Consider the following 25,077-nt stretch of genomic DNA (forward strand, 5'->3'; position numbering starts at 1 on the left):
AGTCAATTGCTAAGAGAAACAAGTTTGTTTACATTTACAGGAAATAATGCCCTCTTCTTATTTACAATGTCACCAGAAAATGAGAACAGGTATTTGCTTGACACTTGTGTAGCCGGCATTGCAAGGTATTTACATGCCAGATATGCTAGACATTCATATGCCCCTTCATGCTTTGGCCACCATTCCAGAGGACATGCTTCCATGCTGACGACGCTTGTTTAAAAAAAATGTGTTAAATTTGTGACTGAACTCCTTGGGGGAGAATTGTATGTCTCCTGCTCTGTTTTACTCGTATTCTGCCATATATTTCATGTTATAGCAGTCTTGGATGATGACCCAGCACATGTTGTTCATTTTAAGAACACTTTCACTGCAGATTTGACAAAATGCAAAGAAGGTACCAATGTGAGATTTCTAAAGATTAGCTACAGCACTCGACCCAAGGTTTAAGAATCTGAAGTGCCTTCCAAAATTTGAGAGGGATGATGTGTGGATGCTTTCACAAGTCTTAAAAGAGCAACACTCTGATGCAGAAACTACAAAACCCAAACCACCAAAAAAAAGATCAACCTTCTGCTGGTGGCATCTGACTCAGATAATGAAAATTAACATGCATCAGTCTTCACTGCTTTGGATTGTTATCAAGCAGAACCAGTCATCAGCATGGACGCATGTCCCCTGGAATGGTGGTTGAAGCATGAAGGGACATATGAATCTTTAGCACATCTGGCACATAAATATCTTGTGACGCTGGCTACAACAATGCCATGAGAATGCCTGTTCTCACTTTCAGGTGTAAACAAGAAGTGGGCAGCATTATCTCCCGCAATTGTAAACAAACTGGTTTGGCTGAACAAGAAGTAGGACTGAGTGGACTTGCAGGCTCTAAAATTGTACATAGTTTTATTTTTGAATGCAGTTTTTTTGTACATAATTCTATCTTTGTAAGTTCAACTTTCATGATAAAGAGATTGCACTACAGTACTTGTATTAGGGGAATTGAAAAATATTTTTTTTACAGTGTAAATACATGTAATCAAAAATAAAGTGAGCATTGTACACATTGTATTCTGTGTTGTAATTGAAATCAATATATTTGAAAATGTATAAAATATCAAAAATATTTAAATAAATGGTATTCTATTGTTTAACATTGCGATTAATCGAGATTAATTTTTTAATCATGCAATTAATTTTTGTAATCACTTGACAGCCCTAATTTAAACATTAATGCATTTGACTGTTTTAACTGCTGTTTGTGTTAGTAGAAACATCCAGTTAATTGTCTGATCTGGTTGGATATTCCAGTAGTTTTTTAATTTTGTCATCCTGGGGATGAGCTTACAAGAGAAATCCTCTGATTGACCCACATCAACCCATTAATTTGCCATTGCTTTATCAGTGTTTAATTTTGAAGATCAGGAAAGGCACCCCACTCTGCTGGTGGCGAACACTGGTGTATTCCAATTTTTTGAAAGGATGTTCCACAGGAGTCCAGTTACAGGTTTTAAATGATAGGGATGAGGGGGTAGCTTAGTGGCCTAAACATCAGATTAATCTTTCTAGACCAATACCTATACTGTCTGCAGGTTCAAATCCTAACAGACAAATTTCACATGACACTCACTCATTTACCCTTGAGCGATGCCCTGCCTTCCCCCTCCCATCCTGCAGCACTGCTGATAGCTCATTCCAGTTGAAGTGCAAGGAGTGAACAGGATTTCCCCTGCTGTTCTTTCTGTGGCCACTGTGTGGTGGCAGTAAGCCACAGTACAGCATTTCCTATTGCTGCATTCAGTGCCCTGTGTCCTGCTGCACAATGTAGGAGGGAATCAGCACTGTCTCGTTTAGCCATCTCCCAGCAGTGGCAGTATTAAGAGATTAAGAGTGGGGAGAAGAGGAAGACAATGAGAAAGAGAATGGAAGGAAGTGTGGGGAGAAAGAATGAAAACAAGACTGAGGGGGAATAGGAACAGACAAATAATATGCAGGAAGAGAGAAAATAGACCCATTATTGCCAACCCTGAGAGCTCAAGAGTTATGAGTTACTGGCTGAAAGCATGAGATTATAAAAATGTTCTACATTCAAAATTTACACTTAAAGTTTAATTGGCTATGTTTTTTGGTCTCCTGTTTTTTAATCTTAAGGAGGTAGCCCCTCAGCCCCAATTTGGGTGCAATCATTTCAAGCTGAAATGTCAGTATGCATATGCAGAAATGTGAATCCCCACCACACCTCAACAGTCAGAGGGAGCTTCCATTTACCTACTCTAATCCCTCCGATTGGGCAGCTGCAATTCTGTCATTGTCCATCCCCTTCCCATAGCACTGGTCCGTCTCCTTCACAGCTCCTTCCCTTAATTTCCAATCTCTCTCCTCAGCCTCCTGGCCCCATCTTCCTTTCTGCTGCTCACAAATTCCTACTTCTTGTGTGTAATCCTCTGGCAACATTTTATGTATTTGCAGTTTCCAGCTATACTAGTAATGTTGAGATGACTGTCTGTTTTAGGGGGCATGCCCTAGTTGCTCCAGCTTTAAGATGAAATGAACCTTGAAAGAAAATTAGCACCAAGAGTAATGCAAACTGAAAATTTGGCTGTTTGTTTAGATTTCAATGGGGAGTGACAAGAAGTGTGCTGCTAAAATCTGTTGTTGGTTTTGGTCTCTGAATTGGGTCACTGTAAGAACTTGCTTGAAAATCTTTCTGCTGAATATTTCTACTGAATGTATTGGGATTGTGTGCAGAAGATCTGTCTGCTAGAAAAAAATTACTCAATCTTTCAGTTTTCAAAATGCACGAGAACGTTAGCATAGCTCATTACTGCCGTTTGTTGCATTTCTCAAGTAGGATAACTGATGGTGATGGAAGATTAAATGAACCATTGTTAACATACAGTAAATGTAATAAAACATGCCAAAACCTCTTCAGTTCTGGTACACTGTATTTGTAGAAAGTGCTACTAGAAATAATTATAGAGATCTTTAATTGGACTTCTCCGTGTGGGTACAGGGAAAACAAAATAAATTACATAAAAGCAGCCTTATAAACTACTCTGTTACTGACAGCACAATCCATAAATAATCCTATTTTGGAATAAATCCAAAACAAGAGCAGAAGGGGAAAGGTATTGTTGGATGGAATAGTGAAATGGGATGGAATTTTTCACCTTGGGGATTATTTGCTGAGAGTAGCGGATGTCCTTCCATTAAGCTAAAACATAATATATTTAAACATCCTTTTACCTGCATATAAAAACACATTATTTCAAGGTCATGGGTCATTTAAATGTCATCTTTGAACTACTTTTGGCAGACACGAGACTTTTAAAAAGCCTTATACCAGGGGTTCTCAAACTTCATTGCACCGTGACCCCCATCTGACAACAAAAATTACTACATGACCCCAGGAGGGGGGGACCAAAGCCTGAGCCCACCTGAGCCCTGCCACCCCGGGCAGGGGAGCCAAAGCCCAAGCCTCACCAGCCAGGGCGAAAGCCCTCAGGCTGTGGCTTTGGCCTTGGGTGATGCAGCTTGGGCTTCGGCCCCAGGTCCCATCAAGTCTAACGCCAGCCCTGGCAACTGCATTACAATGGGGTCACGACCCACTCTGGGGTCCTGACCCACAGTTTGAGAACCGCTGCCTTATACTATGGTCAAGTATGATTATTTTTACGGAATAAATAGCAAAGTAGTCATTACCAGGGAACCCAGAAATGCTATTGGAAATGGAAACCGCTCCAAATGTGTGAGTAATTTGAGCTACCAAATAAACTAGACATATTTGGAAGACAATAATATACAGGACATTATGTAAGCATAAATCTTATAATTCTGAAAGAAGGGGACTTAACCAAAATCATGGAAGGGTTGAATGAAAGTAAATGGCAAACCAGATGTTTTTGTTTAATGCTTCTGTGCGAAAGTTAGTGAAAGTGAAACAGTTAGGCTGTGTGAGAAGTGGGAGTTGAGAGGTATGTGGGGATGATCAGAATGTAGGACAAAGTAAAGGAAAGAAACAGGATGTGTGTGGGAGCAGGAGGTAGAAATTGAAGAAGGAAAGAGGAAGCTGTGGATGGGTAAATTTAGGGAATGGGGTGGTGTGATCAAGGGAATGATGAATAGGGAATTTGGGAGCTCACTTGATCTCTTTTGGCAGAAATACAGTAACTTCTCACTTAACGTTGTAGTTATGTTCCTGAAAAATGCAACTTTAAGTGAAACAATATTAAACGAATCCAATTGTCCCATAAGATTTAATGTAAATGCGGGAGGTTAGGTTCCAAGGAAATTTTTTGGGGGCAGACAAAAGGCATTATACTGTATACTACTGTACTGTGGTTGGGAAGTGCCCCTGGCTTACCCCACACAGGCACAGCCCGCTGCAGGCAAGGACGCTAGGAAGCACCTTTGCAGCAGCAGCGGCAGCTTCCCCGGAGAACAGGCTCAGAATTTGCCGGGAATGCTCCAGGCTCATCTCTTCCTGTCCCCGCTCGACTCCAGGCCCACCTCTTCCCACCCCTACTCCATCTCCTCTCCAGAGCATGCCACATAACCCCCCCCCCCCCCCAAGTCCTAAGCGCCGCCAAACAGCTGTTTGGCGGCGCTTAGGACTTTCTGGGAGGGAGGAAGAAGAGCGGAGATGCAGCGCTTCCCCAATCCTGCCCCTCCCTCCCAGAAAGTCCTAAGCCCGAAGTGCTGGGAGGGAGGGGGAGGAGCAGGGAAGCCCTTCATCTCCACTCCTCCCCCTCCCTCCCAGAAAGTCCTAAGCGCCGCCAGCTGTTTGGCGGTGGGGGAAGTGCTGGGAGGGAGGGGGAGGAGGCGGAGAAGCAGAACTTGTGCAATGCTCCCATGTAAAGTCGCTGCTCTTCCACAGAATCTTACAAGCAGGCAGCCAAATGACGTTATAAGGGAGTGTTGCACAATTTTAAACGAGCATGTTCCCTAATTGAGCAGGGACGTAACATTGAAACAATGTTAAGTGGGACAACGTTAAATGAGGAGTTACTGTAGTTGGTCAGGTCCCTGATCCTTCGTTCCCAGTTGATTGTCCAGTCCGAAGACACCAGAAATGTGCTCTGGCAGAGGTTCCCATGTGTAATGCTGCTATATGTGGTAGCTCTCTGCTTAAATACAGAATTAGAGAAAATGTCATAATGAATTGTTGGTCACATAATACTGCATCATAACGGAGTACAAGATGAGCCTGGGAAAAGATAAGTGGTGAAATCCAACAATTTCTACAACTTATAGGTTAATAAAACTTTTGGGGGATTCTGATTGAGCACATTCTTTTTAGCAGCCTTTTACACGCATGCTCAAAATGCTTTATCTCCACTGTAGATTTTTAGGTGTAGCCTTAGATTGGGGAGAAAAAGCCAGAACAATCACAGGGGGCATAATCAGAGGCAGCCTCTAATGGCTCCTCACCAGTGGAGAGCATTTTAAGGTGGCTTCTGAACACTGAACCTATTTTCCTTACCCTGCCAGAGTCATAAAAAAGCATAAAAAGGATTGAGTTGTTCTTAAATATCCTTGTAGGTCACCTTTAAGCCCTTTATTACGGCTATAGTATGACAGGCCTTCTATAGGCTGATCTTCCCCGCCCAAACCCTCTCTCTGTCACCCTCTCGATCACATTGAACAGCACCACCATTTTCCCTGTTGCTCATATCCATATTCTTGGCTTTATTTTTTGACTCAGACCTTTCCTTTGATCCAGGCTGTATCTTCCTGCACAACATCTTTAGGAGTGAAATCCTGGTCATGCTGAAATCAATGGCAAAACTCCCATCAACTTCTGTGGGGCCAAGATCCCCCCCCCAAGATCGAATCTTTCCTCACTGCCCACACTGCCAAAACTCTTGTCTAAGCCCATATCATCTTGTGCCTTGAATACAGCAGTCTCTCCTCTCTGGCCTCCTACAAGTGTATTCAAAATGCAGCTGCTAAGATAATTTTCCTGGGATTTTGCTGTGATTGTCACCCTGCTTTTTTAACTCTCTCCTTTGGCTCTTTATCTTCCAACATGTCAAGTACAAACTTCTGGTCTGCATTGTCAAAGTTCTTCACATTTTAGCCCCACCATGCCTATCCGTTCTATTACTTTATTGCAGTGGCTGTCAACCTTTCCAGACTACTGTACCCCTTTCAGGAGTCTGATTTGTCTTAAATACCCTAAGTTTCACCTCACTTAAAAACTACTTGCTTACAAAATCAGACATAAAAATACAAAAATGTCAGCACACTGACTGAAAAATTGCTTACATTCTCATTTTTACAATTATAAAATAAATCAATTGGAATATAAATATTGTACATACATTTCAATGTATAATATATAGAGCAGTATAAACAAATCATTGTATGAAATTTTAGTTTGTTCTGACTTTGGTAGTCCTTTTTATGTAACCTTTTAGAAAACTAGGCAAATATCTATATCAGTTGACATACCCCGTGGAAGATCTCTGCATACCCTCAGGGAGAATGACTGCTTTAAACTCTACCAACCATGCCAGCCTCAATTGCCTGCTTATGGGCACTTCCCACATACTTTCCCCAATTCAGCCCCTTACAAAGAAGGACAAAACTCCCAGTCCAAATCTGTAAAGCTACCAAGACTTGATCTTCCTTCAAGACCCTCCTTAAATCTCACCTCTTCTGTAATACATACAGAAAACTGCCATCTGGTAACTGCTAAGCAGGTAGTGAGTTGTGTTTACTACAATTCACTACAAATTATATACACAGCTAATCTGTGCTAAAACAATATACTATTTGTTAGCCCATCTTTTCTTTTCTTGCTTGTCCCCACTTACTTGTTTGTTTTATCTACCTGTTATGTCTTGCTTTTTTAAGTTGTAAGCTCTTTGGGACAGGGTCTATGACTTATATCCCATATGTTGCTAGAGAACAAAGCCCCCACCTGGTGGTACTGCAATATAAATGATTAATATTAAAAGATCCTCTGGACAGGTGTGAATTTCACCCTAACTACAGGATGTAAGGAATGAATCAGTTAATTGCTGTGATATATCTTGATTTTAGTAAGGTTTTTGACAGTCATGCATGACATTCTCATAAACTAGGGAAATGGTCTAGATGAAATTACTACAAGGTGGATGCAAAACTGGTTGAACAACCTGTGATGTGGTACAGCTCACCACTGCGGCACCCCCTGCTGGCTGTCCTGGGGTTCAGCTCTGCTAGCCAGTGTGCCCTCTTCTGGTGGTGTCTCACCACTGTCACTCCCAGGAACACAGCATCCTCTTCATGACACAGCCCTCCAGTTGTGCCGCACTCTGTGTTCCCCCTTCCTGGGGACCTGCAGTCAGCTGTCCAGCCACTTCCCTCAGCAGCAACTGCAGCTCAATGTCTGGCCACTTCCTCAGTGGCAATGGGGGGGGAGGGGAATGGACCCAGGCCCACCCACTACTCTGGGTGCTGGCCCAGGGACCCTGTAGATGGCCACTACTTGTTGCATCCTCTCCAGCTCCTTAGTAGAGCTCCCTGACCCACTTCCCCAGCACCCTCTGTGCCTTTGCCAGGACCTCAGCCTGCAGATCCCTGCAGCTCACCAGGAGCTGCCTTTTGCTCCCTCGGTCTCTGCCTGCAGTACTGCTCTATCCAGGGTGCTTGCTGCCTTCAGCCTGCAATGCAGCCAGTCCTCCTCCCTCTTCAAGCTCCAGGGAGTGACTGAAGGTGTTTTGTCCTGCAGCTCTTCTTATATGGGCCTGCCGGGCCCTGATTGGCTGTTCCTCTCAGCCCTTCTCTGATTGGCTGCCTCCTGCGCAGCCTCCCAAGGGCTCTGTTAACCCCTTGGAGCCCAGTGTGTGGCAGGCGCCCCATCACATACCCTCTCCCTTAAGACCGACTGCCCTGGTTGGGGGAGGTTACCTCCACTGCTTCCCCCACAGCTGTGCTCGCAGGGTGTCCCTCTGCTCTCTCAGCTTCTCCACTAGGAGGAGCAACTTGTCGTTCTCCTCCCTGGAGTCCCTAAATTTCCTTATGTGTGCCTCTGCGCTGTCTTGTGCAAGGCCAGCTCAGTGGCTTTCAGTCTCTCCCATAGTCCTGGCCCTTGCTCTGCTGGCTCTCCCAGTATCCCCTTCTCCCAGGGTCTGAGTTCCCAGCTCCCTTCAATTGGTCTCTGTATAAGTCCCCACATCCTTCAGCTGGATGTCTAAGGGACTCTTCCTTTTCTTCCGTTTCTCCTTTCTCTCCTGCTCGGCCCCTTTGGCCTTCTCCACCATCTTGGTGCACCCCCTCTGGGTATTTTTTCTTTTTTCTTTTTATGGAGATATCCCATCTCCTGGAACTGGAAGGGACCTTGAAAGGTCATTGAGTCCAGCCCCCTGCCTTCACTAGCAGGACCAAGTACTGATTTTGCCCCAGATCCCCAAGTGGCCCCCTCAAGGAGTGAACTCACAACCCTAGGTTTAGCAGGCCAATGCTCAAACCACTGAGCTATCCCTCCCCCCTTTAAATAGATTATCAGGGTTGGAAGGGACCTCAGGAGGTCATCTAGTTCAACCCCCTGCTCAAAGCAGGACCAATCCCCAACTAAATTATCCCAGCCCATAGAGAATCTGGGTCTTAGTGTCTAGTCTTACCCTGGATAGAAGAAAGTGATGTGATTAAAGGATTGAGCATCTTGTCAAATATAGACATTTATACACTTTGAGAGCTGGCACCTCCTTCTGTTCCTTTCTATCTCCCTTGCCCTTCTGCTGGCTCGGGTCCCCTTTGTCATCTCCAATCGGGATGCTGCCATTCCCTGGGCTCCTGTTCTGTCTGTGAGGGCACTTCCTCTTCACATGCCCTGATTCCCCACAGGCAAAACAAGCATCCCCCCTTCCTTTTCTCTTCACAGGTCAGGGACTGGGGGTTTCCCTGCTCTCTTTCCCTTTGGGATAGACTTCTCCTCTTTCCAATAGGGGCACGCTCTCTTGAAGGGTCCCCTCTGCCCACAGGCGTAACACTGCCCTGCTTGGCCTTCTGGCCTGACCTGGGACCTGGCTTCTTGCCCCAGGCTGTCTGGCCCCTGATCACCTCCTGGAGGGTCTTGAGCAAATAACACTGCTCTTCCATTAGTTGCCTCAGGCATTCCTGCAAGTATCTCTGTGCCTCCCTCTGATGCCGCTGGTTTTCCAGGATCTGCCTCACCAGGGCCTGAATCCCTCTTGGTTGCTCTTCAACCCCCTTCATTGGAAGCGGCAACTCTGAAGTCCAGCCTGGGAAGGTACACCTGCCTTCTGCCAAAAAGGTCTCTGTACATGGCAGCTCCATAGTTCCTTTACCCCCCCCAAGTATCCCTTAAATAGTCTTTCCAACTCCTCTTCTAACAAGGGCAGCTGTCAAACAGTCTCTGAGTCTCTCACTCAGTCCCCTTCCCTCAGGGGCAACCAAATGCCCACATTCTCCACCACATGTGATGTGGTGTGACTCACCACTGCGGCGCCCCATGCTGGCTGTCCCAGGGATCGGCTCTGCTAGCCGGTGCACCCTCGCGTCTCGCCACCGTCACTTCTGATCCAGGGACCCATGTCACTCCCAGGATTGCAGCATCCTCTTCATGACACAGCCCTCCAGCTGTGCCGCACTCTGTGCTCCCCTTGTGATTTTTAAGACCAGGGTAGATATGTGATGAATGGTCTGGGTGAGTATACTTGGTCCTGCCTCAGCATGGGGGATGGACTCGATGATCCTTTGGGGTCCCTTACAGCCCTGCATTTTTATGATTCTGTGATTTCCTACAAAAGAAGATGTGGGAATCTTGGGCTTCAATCAATACTTTCCAGTAATAACTAGATGGAATAATGCAAATTCACATTTCTTCATCGTTATTTGGAGAGCAAAAATCAAATTGTCATGCAGCTCTTGGTCCCCACACTATGCACCATGGCTCTGTACCTCACTTAGTCAGTTTCACCACAGTCTGTGTTGGAGGAAAGAACAGCTAGAAAGACTCAAGGAGAGAGAAAAATTACCTGGAAAATTGGTCTTTTAGCCATTGTGTGTATTCACTCATCAAAAATACTCAATAGTAGAGATTTTGCCTGAATAAAGAGTGCAGTGTCAGGCTTAACATTCCTGCAAATGCTGCCGCTAACGGAAACTATTTTTTTCCTGAGCCTTTCAACTGTGCTATTCATTTCTTTTTCTATCAGAGAAATAGTCTGTTAAAACAAGTTTCTTAATACCCCACTGTAAGGAGCTGCTGTTTAGTGAGAACAGGCCCGAGAGGTCAGTGGGAGCAGTATCATGCTTTATATTACGATTACAAAAGCATCTGGATGGAAAAGAGGATCTATGCATAATGTACCCTTCTGAATAAAATACACTGAAAATGCATATCAGCCATGATGTTGGTTTAATGTCTTGGTTTGTATATGGGGGAAGCATATTAGGTTAATAAAATTATGTATTCAGCTCCCATTTCTGTCTTTTGCACCATTTTCACTTTCCTTTTGCAGGTGACCTTGAAAATAATCTCTCATAAAATATTTCTGTAATTGTAAGTATGGATCTCTGTTGAGAAGTTTCATTAGTTTGACTGTTTTGCTGTTCCTACAGGGCTTCAGGAATATGTAGAGGCAGTGTCTTTCCAATATTTCATCAAAACACGATCACTAATTAGTGTTAAGGAGATCAACAAACAGCTAATATTTACAATGGAAGACAAAGAAGAAGAAACAAACACGGTAAGAATTGTTTTGTTATTCATGGACCAGGCTGAGCCCTTTTCATTGGGAAAAGGGGCCAGTATATTAGCATACCATTTGATAATTCTGGAGGAACTATTCTAAATTTTGTAATGCATATTGCCTATATGATTATATCCAGCAGGCACTCAGATATCATACTGATAGGGGTAGCATAAGAACCTAAATAGAAGAAGCAAATGAATGTAAGGGGTACAGTAACTTCAACTGATTCAGTCCCATTGCTCAACAATGAGCTGATTACAGGAGCCAACAGCAGAGAGTGATGAGAAGAAGGGTGTTGTCCTCTGTCACAGTTTTATCAACTTGCAATTTTTTCACTATAACCAGCTAGTATTAAAATACGTGTTCTGTGTCCTAGCAAGGTCACGGATATCTGACTTAGAATTAATCTTGAACTTCCCCCGGGCAATAGACTTGCTTTCCTTCCTTTCCTATGCCTAATACAGCATCTTCCATTTCTTTCCCTTCCTCTCTCCCCTGCCCATCCCTAAATAGAACATTTTGTATATGGCCAAAATACAGCCTGGCCATCTTTTTTACGCAGCCTTTGGATGAACATTCTATTTTTAAAATTTATATTCGGATGTAAAGTGGATCGATGTGTGGAATGCATAAGGTCACTTTAATTGCTGTTCTAATGAGACATTTGCAGTCTTTAAAGAGAAAAATCTCAAATGACACTGAATGAAGATGCATGGAGATGTCCACACTGGATGGTCATACCGGTGGTCATCAGCATCAGTTATTTAAAAACAAAGAAACAGCTGCAATTCCTCCCCAAAATTTTTGAAAAAAGAATAAAGTCTTAAACAAGCTATGATGCAATATTAGCATTGCCTCCAGAAAGTGACTGAACAGGTTTGTTCAGAGACAAAAGTTAGTTGGTCAAAGGAAATGATCATTATTAGACTATAAAAGCTAAACTCTGATGTCTACAGCCAGTTGTGAAACCAGGCTTATAGTATTGTTTTTTTCTTCTGTAACAGGGGTAACAGTGCACACATTTTTCCATGGGCTTGACTTGGTTTAATTTTTGGATGAATGACCAGCTGTTGAGGTCATGAATGAAACTCCAGTAGATACATTCATATCTCTAAGGGCTTCACTACGGGGAGATCGACGCTGCTGCAATCGATGCAGCAGGGGTCAATTTAGTGGGTCTAATAAAGACCCACTAAATCAACCGCAGAGCGCTCTCGGGTCGACCCCAGTACTCCAGCTTCCCGAGAAGATTATGGTAAGTCGACAGGAGAGCATCTCCCGTCGACGCAGCGCGGTGAAGACACCAGGGTAAGTCGACCTAAGCTACATCGACTCCAGCTATGTTATTCACGTAGCTGGAGTAGCGTAACTTAGGTTGACTTACCCCCTAGTGAAGACAAGCCCTAAGAGTGCTCATAGAAATTAAACAGTGTAACAGGTCACTGCGTATACGTAGGACAAGAAAAGGTTTTATGAGATCCTGAAAATTAAGGAGTATTGTTGTGTAACTCCCCAGGAAGAGCTCCATTGCAAAGTAATAGGTATGTATTGTGTTACGAATATACTAGTAAAAACGGTCAGTGCCATTCAGAGGTATCCCTTATGCCACTGCTAGTTGAGCAATTGCAGAGAAATTGGAACCACTGTTAGGATATCCAAAGTACTCTTGTACTGTAATGTCAGCTGGACACAAAGAGATTCAGGGTATGTCTACACCCAGCCGCTAGTTCGGCGGCTGGCAATCGAAGTTCTGGGTTCGACTTATCGCGTCTTGTCTGGACGCGATAAGTCGAACCAGGAAGTGCTCGCCGTCGACTGCGGTACTCCAGCTAGACGAGAGGAGTACCGCAGAGTCGACGGGGGAGCCTGCCAGCCGCGTGTGGACCGAGGTAAGATCGAACTAAGGTACTTCGACTTCAGCTACGTGAATAACGTAGCTGAAGTTGCGTACCTTAGTTCGATTTGGGGGGTGAGTGTAGACCAAGCCTCAGTGTTGCAGTCAGGTTGTTCAGACTTGAGAAATAAATCCCTTCCCACTGGCACTGTAGGCATGCTACACTCTTCCTCTAGCTACAGGAAGAGAAACCTCTGCCACCGCCTGAGCCCCTGGCTCCCTCTGTGACTGTAGTGCTTGCCATTATGGATCCTGTTGCCCTTGCCTTCCATCTCCAATGTCTGTTAGTGTGTGTGAGAGAGTTTCAGAGTGTCTCTCTGTGTTTCCCCCTCTTTTCAGCTCATCTTTCAAAAGCCACAAAGGAAAAAAGTCTCAGCCATTATGTTACTTTAGTTTCCAGATGAAAGTGTATTTTGCATTTTGCCCATACCTTTGCCCACAATTGTTGCTGAAATTTCATGGTGACAGAGATGCTTCAGCAGCCCAAAATGCCAAAAATGTTGGAGAAATTTCCTGGAAAAATGTTTGCCACTTTAACACAACATTACTAAGTCCTAATTGTACTCAGAAGTCTGTGTGTTATGTAAGGTGCAAGTATCTTCATCAATAAATATTCTTTCTCCTGAAAGAAATGCTGTAAATATAATATGAGGTGTCTTTAGATTGCTAGCCTTTTGAGTTGAACACTCAAGCAGGCAGCTGCATAACATTTCCAGGCAGCTGGAATTCAACTCTAGGTATAGTATTAAGCAAATGTCTCTAGAGAAAAGCAAACATCTTGAAGACAGATGTTCAAGGGCTGCCTTTACTGAGCAATTTGAAACCATGATGTCTTAACATTTTAATACATTTCAGAATGGTCAGGCTTCAAATACTACCACTAACTGCAACAAGTGTTTTGTCCCATTTGAACTGTTGACAAGGGCGACTGGGAGTTCTACATGGAGGAGCACAGCACCAGTTCTGCTGCTACAGATAACTCATGGAAAATCATTTTATTAGAAGAAATTGTGTTGTAAATCATGCTTTTTCATAGTTCTCCTCTTATATTCCTTACTACTAAGGATATTTGCAAGGAAGCCAGATCTTTATTTGAGTTCATCTGCTCCTGCTGAAGGCAGAACCCTCTGTGACTACTCATTTTCACAACAAATTGTGATGTCATAAATACAGGATTTATGACTTCGTGTGGAGAAAAAGTAGCAGCAGCAGATGAACTCTTAAGAACAAAAAAATCAGTTTTTCATATACCATGGATGTCTTGGGGATATAGAATGTGGGAAGAGAGATACAGAAATTATAGGATTTAGGAGCAGAATTGTTTCTTGATAAAACAATATTTCAAGTACTCCATGAGGTATTGGTTAATTTTAATCAGATTGTAGAATAATGGATCTGGGGAAAATTCCAGAGAAACACATCCATTTATTCTTGAGTCCTGCTTTTTATGGTAACTATATTTTGAAATACTGGATTGTGTTACAAAATGGTATGATTTATTTTTCCTAACCCTGGCTCTTACATTGACTTCCGCAGTAGCATTGGGCAGGTCAGTTAGGGCCAGTTTTTTAAATCTGGTGGCCTGAGGTCTGTGCACAAAAATGTAAATACAAGTAAACATATATGCAGAGACAAATTTGGTAACTATGTGTACAGATATAGATGGTAGATATAGGGCCTGGATCGCTGTCTTCAGTGTTTAAAAATGTTTGTTAATGCATTTGCACTGTTTTCTCATCTGTGAAGTGTAGAAGATACATACACCTGTAAGGTACAAAAGTAAGGGTAAATGAATTTTATAAAGTGCTTTTGAAGCCTAACCTGCTACTATATAGAAATACTACGTAGTTTAATTTTACTGAACGTTTTTCAGTTGTTGTTGGTCTACAGTTATGCCAGTTAAGCCAATGTGTGTTTAAACTGGTGCAAACCACCATTTCTTCAGTTTTCAATATTCTGTGTTGTGTTTTGTCCTCAGCCCTCCTCCAATCCACATGATGAGCAGCTGGGCACTTGGAGCCTGAAGGTAACACCTGTCGATTACCTGCTGGGTGTGGCTGATCTAACAGGAGAGCTCATGCGGATGTGTATTAACAGTGTTGGAAACGGTGATATAGACACCCCTTTTGAACTGAGCCAGTTTTTACGTCAGATTTATGATGGTTTTTCCTATATTGGCAACACTGGACCCTATGAAGTGTCTAAGAAACTATATACCTTGAAGCAGAGTCTGGCCAAAGTAGAGAACGCCTGCTATACATTAAAAGTGAGGGGTTCTGAAATCCCAAAGCACATGTTGGCTGATGTATTCTCCACCAAAGCAGAAATGATTGACCGAGAAGAGGGTCTTTCCTAAAACAGTGAGACAATCATGGCCCTGAAGGGCCCTGGGCTGTACAGTTGGAAGCTTGTTAATATTTTGGGTTTGTTTTCAGTAGACCCTTTTATGTAGTGATGTTTTTAGTTTTACTTAGCAGAGCAAGATTATTTGCAAAGGTAACTTGTAACCAAAAAAACCCCTTAACATAATGTGTAAGTGCCCACAGAGGAGAGATTCAAATATTTGTTCAATCTCCTGTTTCCTCTACTCTATGTGCTGTCATAATGGCTAAATGTCAATGCTACACTCAGTGCTGGTGTCTTTCAGTGAAGTGGACTCACTTCAAACTGCCTGGGCCACTGCATCAGTTTTCAGTGATCACATGATGCTCAGAGCAGGTTGTGAATAATTAAATTTTGTGATTCTGATTTACCCACAATTTCTCTTGGGCCCCACACCTTAATGTAGCCTGTGTCTGTGTACCCCCCGTGTCAGAATAGGGGGTGGCCAAAGGCCTGGAGAAGCAGTAGCCTCATGGTTTAATCAGAGCAAAACAAACCCAGCCTCCCAGCATCTAAACCTACCCTGGTCTTTCATGCATTAGATTATTGGGATCAGAATGTTTTTATAGGCCCATTTGAGCATACTTCTCTGATGCTGGATCTCCACATTGTTTAATTTGTATCTGCTTAATTCAAATGTTTATCTCACTGGAGCTGAAACTGAAGCAGAGCCAAAGGTGCTATGTAACCTGCAGTTTGGTCTGACTACTATTTTTGAACGTGAAACTGAAACTAACAGTTTTCTGCTCATTGATAAAACTCATAATACCTGGTTAATATTACTGTATACTGGCCATTTCAGGGCTCACAGCTTTATTTTAGCTCTGCCTTGTTGCCTTACTGTTTTGGCATCATTTGGAAAATCCTTTAAAAAATTGAATTTATTGTTTTAAATTTAAAGAATAAAACCTTTAACTGATGCAGAATCTTAGTTTGCTGAATAGACCCGTTCCTGGACAAGTGCAGAAATGTAGCCAAACAAGTTTATCATGGATTCAGCAGTAGGACAGACTCGTTGCGCGATGCTGGTTGCATGCTTGTCACCTAAGAGGATACAGGGTTAAGACAGTGGGTAGAATTCTGCCCTCCACTATATTTGTGGAACCCCAAGGGACTCCAGTGGAGTTGAACTGGTGTTAGCGAAGAAAGAATTTGGTTCAGTGTGTTTAACTGAGATGTGACTTATTCCTTTGAAATGTGTTGCCTTGTGTGTTTTAATACTATTATGAAATAGAAATTGCAATAAAAATAAGGCAGATGGGCAAATTCCCTGCATTTATTTGGCATTCTTGAGCTCATTGGCAGATAATCTGAATTCTCACTTGTGTCCAAAGTTGTGAAAGCCCCTTGAAACTGTATATTATGCTGGGGGGAAACAGCAGATAAAATAATACACTCTTTAAAAAAAAAAAAAAGCTACTCCAGGAAATAGGCCCCTCAAGCACAAATGAAAATACTGCATGTTTTTTATTTCCACTTCCATATGATGTAGTACTGCCAATATTTTTCCCGTTAGCATGGTATGTCCTAGTTAACTGGGGTCATCTGATATATGACCAGAACAGCAGTTACTTACAGTGTTTATCACAGGTTTTCCCATTGTTTCCATGTAAAGAAATATTTGGTGAGTTGAAAAAGGAGTGTTTTTCCAATTGTTTAATACCTTTTAAAGTGCTTTTTTTTTAAACAATAAAATCATTAAAAAGCTATTGTGAATGAGTGGTAGTTCGTTTACCTATCAGTCTTAATTGAGAATACTTGACTAGTAATAGTTGAGTGCATTCCATTCTTACAGTTCAGGACTCTATTCAAAGGTCTGACTCATTCCCCATGCTGTACTGGTACCTCATGATTGGCATTCACCAGTACATGATCTCATCATTGTTTCTCCCCCCATTAATTTTATCCTATTAATTAAAAAATAATAATGCAGCTGTGACTGCTCATGGGCCTTCCACGTGCATAATCAAATGTAGAGCTCTTAAAGAAGTTGACACTCTGATGGCAAGACAAGTTTATTCCTGGGATGAATAGAGAACAGTACCACGTGGCTGTGCCTGTTGTACCTACAGCCTGATTTTTCAGGTGTGCTGAGCACCTAGAGCTTCAGTTGAAGCTGGTGAGAGCATGGTACTCTGCATTTTGGGAAGAGGGAACTTACATCTCGCAGAAAACTTGCAGTAAGATGTACTTGTCTGAAGCAAAACCATGAAGAGATAACTGCTAGAGGCACCATGAGATATTAAACAGAAGTCTCTTCTGTCTGTTCTGGCAGCTATCAGGTAGGAGTTAAAAATTCCATGGCTCTTTTTAAACACACAATGAAATGAACCCGGCTGCCCTGGCAGTGTTTCCCTCTTTCAGGAAAACAGATTCTAAAGCCCAACCTGCTGCATTTGCCATTGATGAGCACATAATGGCTACCGTATTTCACAAAACAGCCACTGCACTAGTACTGTCTCTCATTGCTTTTAAAGCACTTTGGAAACCTTTGAATACGAAAGGAGCAATTCTTCTCTTTTCACAGTCTCTTAAGAACAGTTACACATTATGCCTAATATATATTGGGTTTAACAATTTTGAGATTGGAATAAACTTTCGACATGGCTACAGAAGATATTTAATTTTTGTAAATGATGTCAGGCATGATTTTTAAGCCTCTTGTCCAGCAAATCAAATCCATGAGTAATCATTAGTAGGAACAAAGTGTGTGTGGTATATTAAAGCACCATGAGAGATGGGAAATAGCTAATGGCTTGCAAACCTCTTGCTCAAGGAAATATTTCCCCCCAAAAAACAATTAGACTGTAGTTGTTTGAAAGGTGACATTTATCAACAAAACAAGCTGCTAAACAAGCAATGGCAGTTTTCCCATTTTTTATCCTATTACTCTGTGGAGCCACTGATATGCTTCGTATTGAGCCAGAACAAGGTGACGTCATAGCAGATGTTTCATGAAGGCTGCCTTGGGTGCTAAAATCATCTGCCTTTTTAAAATCCTCATTTGCAATGGGGAAAATAAACCCATCATATTTTAGCTTTCCTTAACTGCCAGTGAAGTTATGCAAGAGAACAGCTCCCTGTTGACAGAACGTGTAATATTATTTCGACTTACTGTCTTGGTTATTTCGGTTTTGCACAAGGTTTACCATAATCACACACATACATTTTAAACTTGGTATCTATACAGTCCCCAAAATGTATATAGTGCCATATGGAATATAGAGCAGACGTGGCCTTTGCCCCAAGCAGTTCACAACCTAAGATTAGACCAAACAGAGCAAGGAAGATGGTAAGTAGAAGGGAGGAGATGGAGAGGAAGGGAAGATGAGGTTTATATCAAAAGAAAGTGGTTGCTTGGTTTAGTGCTTGCCTGATTCTGAAAAGAAGCTTTAAAGTTTTTCAACTTTTAAATAATTATAGTAATTGTTCTATTGTTGGGATGGAGAAGAGAGTCACAAAAGGGGAGAATGAGAAGGTGTTTGTGTGAGGAAAGTGAAGTGGAGTGTAAAGGGAGATGAAGGCAGGAGGACTGTGGGGGAGGGTAGCCAAGGATGAAGATATCAGGGTGAGGTGCAAAATAAGCTAGATGCATCTGGTGATGTGAGGTGAGACCATGGGAGGGTTGTGCGGGTCAGGAGTGACTTGCAGAAAGTTAGACAAATCATTTGAAACCAGATTTTGTTAAGAAACAGATTTTTAAGGGAATCAATTGAAAAAAAGTGCTGCAAAAAAGGAAAAGGGTGATGTCAAGGCTGAATCCCCACTCTTGTCACTCCGAGTGCAGAAGGTGGGGGCCCACAAGGATTTTAAAAATTAATACTTGCCACTCCAGTAGGGTGACCAGATGTCCCGATTTTATAGGGACAGTCCCGATTTTTGGTTCTTTTTTTTTATATAGGCTCCTATTACCCCCCACCCCCTGTCCTGATTTTTCACATTTGCTGTCTGGTCACCCTACACTCCAGGCTTGTATTAAACTCCCAAGGTTACAGCTTCTCTCTGACCTTGGCTTGGTAAATGCTGTCACCATCCTAATGCAAAAAACCCTCCTTTGAATCCAGGAAGGAGCACTTGAGAATTCCTCCCTGTGGGGTACCCTCAAGCCCTTTCACCCCCGCTCCGGGGAAGAGCTGAGAGAAAAAACAAAGGAGATGAGCTGTGGCTATCAGCTAATCAAGCAACATGCACAAACCTCAGGACACCAAAAATCCAATCCTATTCTTAAAAAAAAAAGTAAATTTTATTAAAACAAAAAGAAAGAAAATACATCTGGAACTTAGGCATTTGCTAGATTTTAAAAGAGCAATTCCAAAAATTAAGCACCCAAACTAGCTTTCTTGGTGGTTCAGCGTAAAGGTTACACGCAAACAAAAGTATCGGGTTAGCACAGAGGAGATCCACAAGCCAAAATAAGAAACAAACCTGATAGCATCTAACTAAACATTCTATATCCAAATTATTCCTTCTAGGTATGGAAAATACTTTTTCATACCTGGTTCAAACCTTACACAGCATTTCTGCTTGTAGCATTGCTGCTCCGTGTCGCTGCAACCCAGAGAACAACAGAAAAAGGGAAATTTCTTTTACCATTTTAAAAAGTTCTAGCCTTCCCATTGGCTCTTTTGGTCAGGTGCCTACTTTTTTTCTTTACCTGGGGGACTTTTTAACCCTTTACAGATAAAGCAAGTAAAGAACAGCTACCAAGAGGGATTTTACAGCTAACTGGCTGGCTGGGTGTCCATCAAAGGGAGCTCCCCGTCCCCTTTATTTATCACAGGTGATTTCCCCCTTCCCCCATCCTTATGCCTAAAGTTAGGCTTCTGCCTGGTCTACACTACGACTTTAATTCGGATTTAGCTGCTTTAATTCGAATTAACGCTTGACCCGTCCACACAACAAAGCCATTTAATTCGAATTAAAGAGCCCTTTAATTCGATTTCTGTACTCCTCCTCAACGAGAGGAGTAGCGTCAAAATCGGTATTGTTAATCCGAATTAAGGTTAGTGTGGCCGCAATTCGATGTTATTGGCAATTAGATGTTATTGGCTACCCACAATGCAACGCTCTGGAAATCGATGTTACTACGGTAGCTTGGACGCACACCACCGAATTAATGGTGCCTAGTGTGGCCGAATACATTCGAATTTATAAAATCGGTTTCCTAAATTCGAATTATATAAATTCGGATTAATCCTGTAGTGTAGACATACCCTTATGAAGAGAGCCTGGTTTCACAAGGTGCTGACGTCCTACTGGAGTCAATATGAATTGCACATATGGAGCAGCAGCGCTTGCAAGATTACACCTCTGCCAAAAATTAACTTTTCTGTTTTTATTTACACACACATCCAGGGGCAGGAAAATGATCCCAATTCACAATTTTTAGTAAGTACAAAGAGAACATTTTACATCCACCTGTATTTTGGCAGCCACAATCTTTGTTGTGAATCACAAGCCTTTGCAAGCTTGTTACATACCAAAATTAATATGGTTACCGCTGCTGCTGTTTCTCTCTTGTTTCCCCCTTTTCATTTGGCTCCCTCATTCTTTTTCTGACTCTTCCTGTTTCTTAACTTGTTTGTTTCTCAGGCTCTGGCCAGCAGGTGGGAAGGAGCTGCACCATCCTCCTGAGCCATTGGCTACGATGGTCCCATGAGTTAGTCATTTCCATCCTAGCTGACACCCTTGGTGAAACAGCTCAGTGCAGGAGCATGTCTATTCCAGCTGCCAGAAGCAGAGATCTGCTGGGCTCTGAATGCAGGTTGGTTTTGCTCATGACTCCGTTTTGAGAAACGCTGCTGAAACTGGTGGGTCTGGGTGGGCTTCTATTTAGTTCAATGTGCCTGTCTGCTTACTCCTATTACAACCATTGTACCATGTGACAGTGGGTGTCTGGATGGGTTGATAGGGCTCACGGTTGCTTCTGCAGACAAGCAGCCCTTGGTTATTTTTAGGTTTGTAATCTTCACAAGCCAAAGTAAAGTTTGGGAAGCAGGGACCATGTTTCTAGTTTAGGAGAGAGTCATTCAGGATCACCATTTTCCACCAGTTTACTTCCTTTTTACCCCACTTAACAAAACTTTTAAAGGGCTGTTTATGGAACCTAGCAGAGGAGTGTTTGCCTACAACTTCTGGAGCCAGTCAATGCCTCCCTGAGTACTGGCCAGTACTGATGTCATGTGTCTTCTCCCAGCTCTTCCCATAGGCTTGCAGGCTGACACTTTGGTACTATTGTGCCTTGCCTCTGCTGTCTGCAATCTGAACTCTGAGCCCCTGCTATTAGATTTAGATTTCTAAAACCAGCTTCTAATATATTTTTACTGTAATTACCTTCAAGGGTTTCCCCTTTATAATCACACTCGCCCCTCATTATTTAAATAAAGGGGTTTCTGTCATGTAGGGTCTGCCCTTCATTGCCAAACAAGATCAGACAGCTCAACAAGCCCAATGTCCTATGTTGCCCCCCTTGGCCTTGCTTAGCTTATGACATAGGCACCAACTGTGTGAGTGCTCAAGGGCTCAAGCACCCACCGGAAAAAAAAAGTGGGTGCTCAGCACCCACCAGCCACAGCTGTTTGGCAGCTCTGCCGATCAGCTGTTTGGTGACTTGGGGAGGCACTTGAGGGAGGGCAGAGAGCAGTGAGCGACGGGCGGGGTGGGAGCCTTGCGGGAGGGGGCAGAGCAGGGTTGGAAAGAGGTAGAGTGAGGGTAGGGCTCGGGGAAGGGGCGGAGCTGGGGCAGAGTTGGGGTGGAGCACCCTCAGGGGAAAATAAAAGGCAGCGCTTATGGCTTATGGTATCTGGTTGGACCACGCTCCCACTTGTTCACTTGTCCCACAGCTCTTCGCTTTTCTTGCCACTCTTCCCTGTAGGCATGATACTCCCTCCTAGTGCACAAGGCCACTACCTTTTCCATGTAATCCTTCCTCTAGACCCACTTCTACCAGGATGCCAGAGGACATTGCCAACAGAAATCCAGCTGGGGATAGTTGATAATTTTTAAAACCAAACTAAACGCCTTTGATTGTATGTTGTATCTCATTCAATATTTGTTGATTCAATATTTTAATTATTGACTTAGATAATGGAATGGTGAATACACCTATAAAATTTGTGGATGACTCCAAGCTGGGAGGGGTTTCTAGCACTTTGGAGGACAGGATTAGAATTCAATGTGATCTTGAGAAATTGGAGAATTGGTCTGAAATCAATAAGATGAAATTCAATAAAGACAACTGCAAAGTACTATGCTCAGGAAAGAAAAATCAAAGCACAACTACAAAATGGGGAATAACTGGCTAGGGAGGTAGTATTGCAGAAAAGAGTCTGGGGGTTATAATGGGTCACAAATTGAACATGAGCCAACAATGTGATGCAGTTGTGAGAAAGGCAAATATCATTCTGGGGTGTATTAACAGGAGTGTTGTATGTAAGAACTGAGAGGTAATTGTCCCAATTACTCAGCGCTGGTGAGGCCTCCGCTGACGCATTGTATCCCATTTTGAGCACAACACTTTAAGAAAGATGTGAACACATTGGAGAGAGTCCAGAGGAGAGTAACAAAAATGATAAAAGGTTTAGAAAACATGACCTATAAGGAAAGGTTGAAAGAACTGGGCATGTTTAGAAAAGGATGAAGCGGGACATAACACTCTTCAAATATGTCAAAAGTTGTTATAAAGAGGATGGTGATCAATTGTTCTCCATGTCCATCAAGGACAGGACAAGAAGTAATTGGCTTAATTTGCAGCAAGGGAGATTTAGGTTAAATATTAGGAAAAGTTTTCTAATTCATAGAGATAGTTAGGCACTGGAATAGGTTACATAGGGAGGTTGGGGAGGTCATTGGTCTATCACTGAAGGTTTTTAAGAACAGGTTAGGTGTAGGTATACTTAGGCTATGTCTACACTACGCACCTTACAGCAGCACAGCTGGGCCACTAAAGCCATGCCGCTGTAAGGTCTGTAGTGTAGCCGCTCTTTGTCACCCAGACAGAGCTCTCCTGCTGACAAAATAAAACCACCCCCAATGAGGGGCGGTAGCTTTGTTGTGGGGAGAGAATTTCCTGTCAAGAAAGCGCTGTCCACACTAGCGCTTTTCGTCGGTAAAACTTGTGTTGGTATGGGTGTGTTTTTTCACACCCCTTACCAACAAAAGTTTTATCGACGAAAGTACAGAGTAGACATAGCCTCAATCCTGCCTCAGCATGGGGGATGGATTAGATAGCCTCTTGAGGGCCCTCCCAGCCCTACATTCTATGATTCTGAAAATTGGACTAACTGTGGTGTTAGCTCAAAGGTACTGGACATCAGTTTACTAATTGTGCTGGGGATGCAAAGAGCAGGATGACCTTTCACTTCTATTATTCTGTTTTTATAATGATCTGCATTACAGCAGTGCCTTTAAGCCCCAACCAATGTGCTAGGTGCTCTACAGACACATAGGGAGAGACAATTCTTGCTCCAAAGAGTTTGCAGTCTAAATATACAAGACAGACAAAATAGAAGGGGAAAGAGAGGCATAGAGATAGATGAAGTGACTTGTCCAAGGTCTCACAGCAGGCCAATGGCAGAGCCAGGTCTCCCAACACTAGACCACACTGCCCCTAATCTTGAAATACTTTGTACACACACGCCACCAGTATGTACACAGGAACCAGCTAAGATCCCTTTGTCGATATATCAAAATAGTAAATAGTATTTGTATGCACCTTTACCTAAAATATTAACAAGCAAAATTCAAAAGGCAAGTATAATACTGTTCATTTAAAGTATTTACAGAGAAATTCAAACCAGCTTTAAAAAGTGATGCTTGTATCCACTTTTTTTTGCACTACATATTTTCCCAGCCTGTCTTCCCTGTTTTAATCTGTGTCTGTATTTGTGCTGAAATGGATACACAGCGAAAATAATCAGAGAGATACATCATCTGCTCACTTTAACAGAACCCATATGAAACCTCTCCTGTGAGTCCCCCAACAGCAGAACACATTCCACTCATAACATGTAGCATGAGCAATCAGACAGGTCAATGCTACCATCTTGTGGTGTGAAATATTTTCTCTTTCCCCCCCCCCATGCTTTCTCTTCCTTAAGGATTCCAATTCTGCATCTGCCCCTTGTGGCTATAACTTTATACACTTGTTGTCTATTACGTTTCTCTATATATGTGTAGCAAAAGATTAGCTTGAATGTGAGGTGAAAGAATGATCATTTTAGGAACTGGGACTCCGGAATCTCATATATAATAAATGTTGCTTAATGGGTGTGGAGTTTAATAAAGGAATTGCTAAGTAAGTTAGACCCCATTTATTGTTGTTTATATCTATGACAATAGCTCCTCGATCCCCCAACTGGGGATGAAGGCCCAATTGTGCTCAGCATGGTACTCACACAGGGTAAGAATTTTCAAAAGTGCCAGAGTTACTTAGGAGAACAAGCCACTGAGGAGCACAAGTCTCTGTCCCTGAGAACTTTCAATTTATATTTACCACAACATAACAGATGCTATTTAATTACCTTAAAAAATGTGGGGTACAATTTGCGTGAAAGACATACAAAATTTGCATTGTATTGGAAGGGAGCTCTTTTTTAGTTGTGCTAGGAGAGTTACTACTGTGGCTGTAGCATTAAAGAAGGGGGGAGGGAGTAAAGGATGAATGTTGATGATAAATTAGCTAAAAATGTTTAAATCCAATCTAACAAATCCTGTACTCTAGACTACAGGTATTGGTCAAAAAAGCTGCAGAACATCTGGCAGTAAGCATTTACAAGTGAGTGTTGTTTTAGCTGTTGATGCTCTATACCATTGTGTTCAGGCCATTTTTGGTAAAACAAGGTGGTACAGCTCTGTGAATTATGTACAGAGAAAATATTTTACATGTTGTTCTGCTACCTGCTGTCCAAGAAAAGACAATGTCCACGAAGAGCTTAATTTTTAGGACTTGACCCTGAAAACACTTAAGTGAGCAGTCTTTGCTTGCATGATGCCATTTGAAGTCACTGCTTTCATACATAAGGATTACACATACTAATAAGTATTTGCAGAATTGAGCCCTACATTATCTTAATTTACATGATGAGCATGTTACCTGTA

The 25,077-nt window shown here is 42.6% G+C and overlaps 1 protein-coding gene across 1 annotated transcript in view; it reads left to right on the forward strand.

Annotated features, from left to right (window-relative positions):
• TSNAX (translin associated factor X) overlaps nucleotides 1-16,678 on the forward strand; it is a 39,335-nt gene extending 22,657 nt beyond the window's left edge. The window contains exons 5-6 of the mRNA XM_065400872.1: nucleotides 10,570-10,697; nucleotides 14,576-16,678. Coding sequence (XP_065256944.1) covers nucleotides 10,570-10,697; nucleotides 14,576-14,953 — 506 coding nt within the window. The 3' untranslated portion in view covers nucleotides 14,954-16,678. The remainder of the gene's footprint in view (nucleotides 1-10,569; nucleotides 10,698-14,575) is intronic.
• The last annotated feature ends 8,399 nt before the right edge of the window (nucleotides 16,679-25,077 follow it).

The sequence above is a fragment of the Emys orbicularis genome, chromosome 3 (assembly GCF_028017835.1).
Source record: "Emys orbicularis isolate rEmyOrb1 chromosome 3, rEmyOrb1.hap1, whole genome shotgun sequence".
In the NCBI taxonomy this organism is placed as follows: Eukaryota; Metazoa; Chordata; order Testudines; family Emydidae; genus Emys; species Emys orbicularis.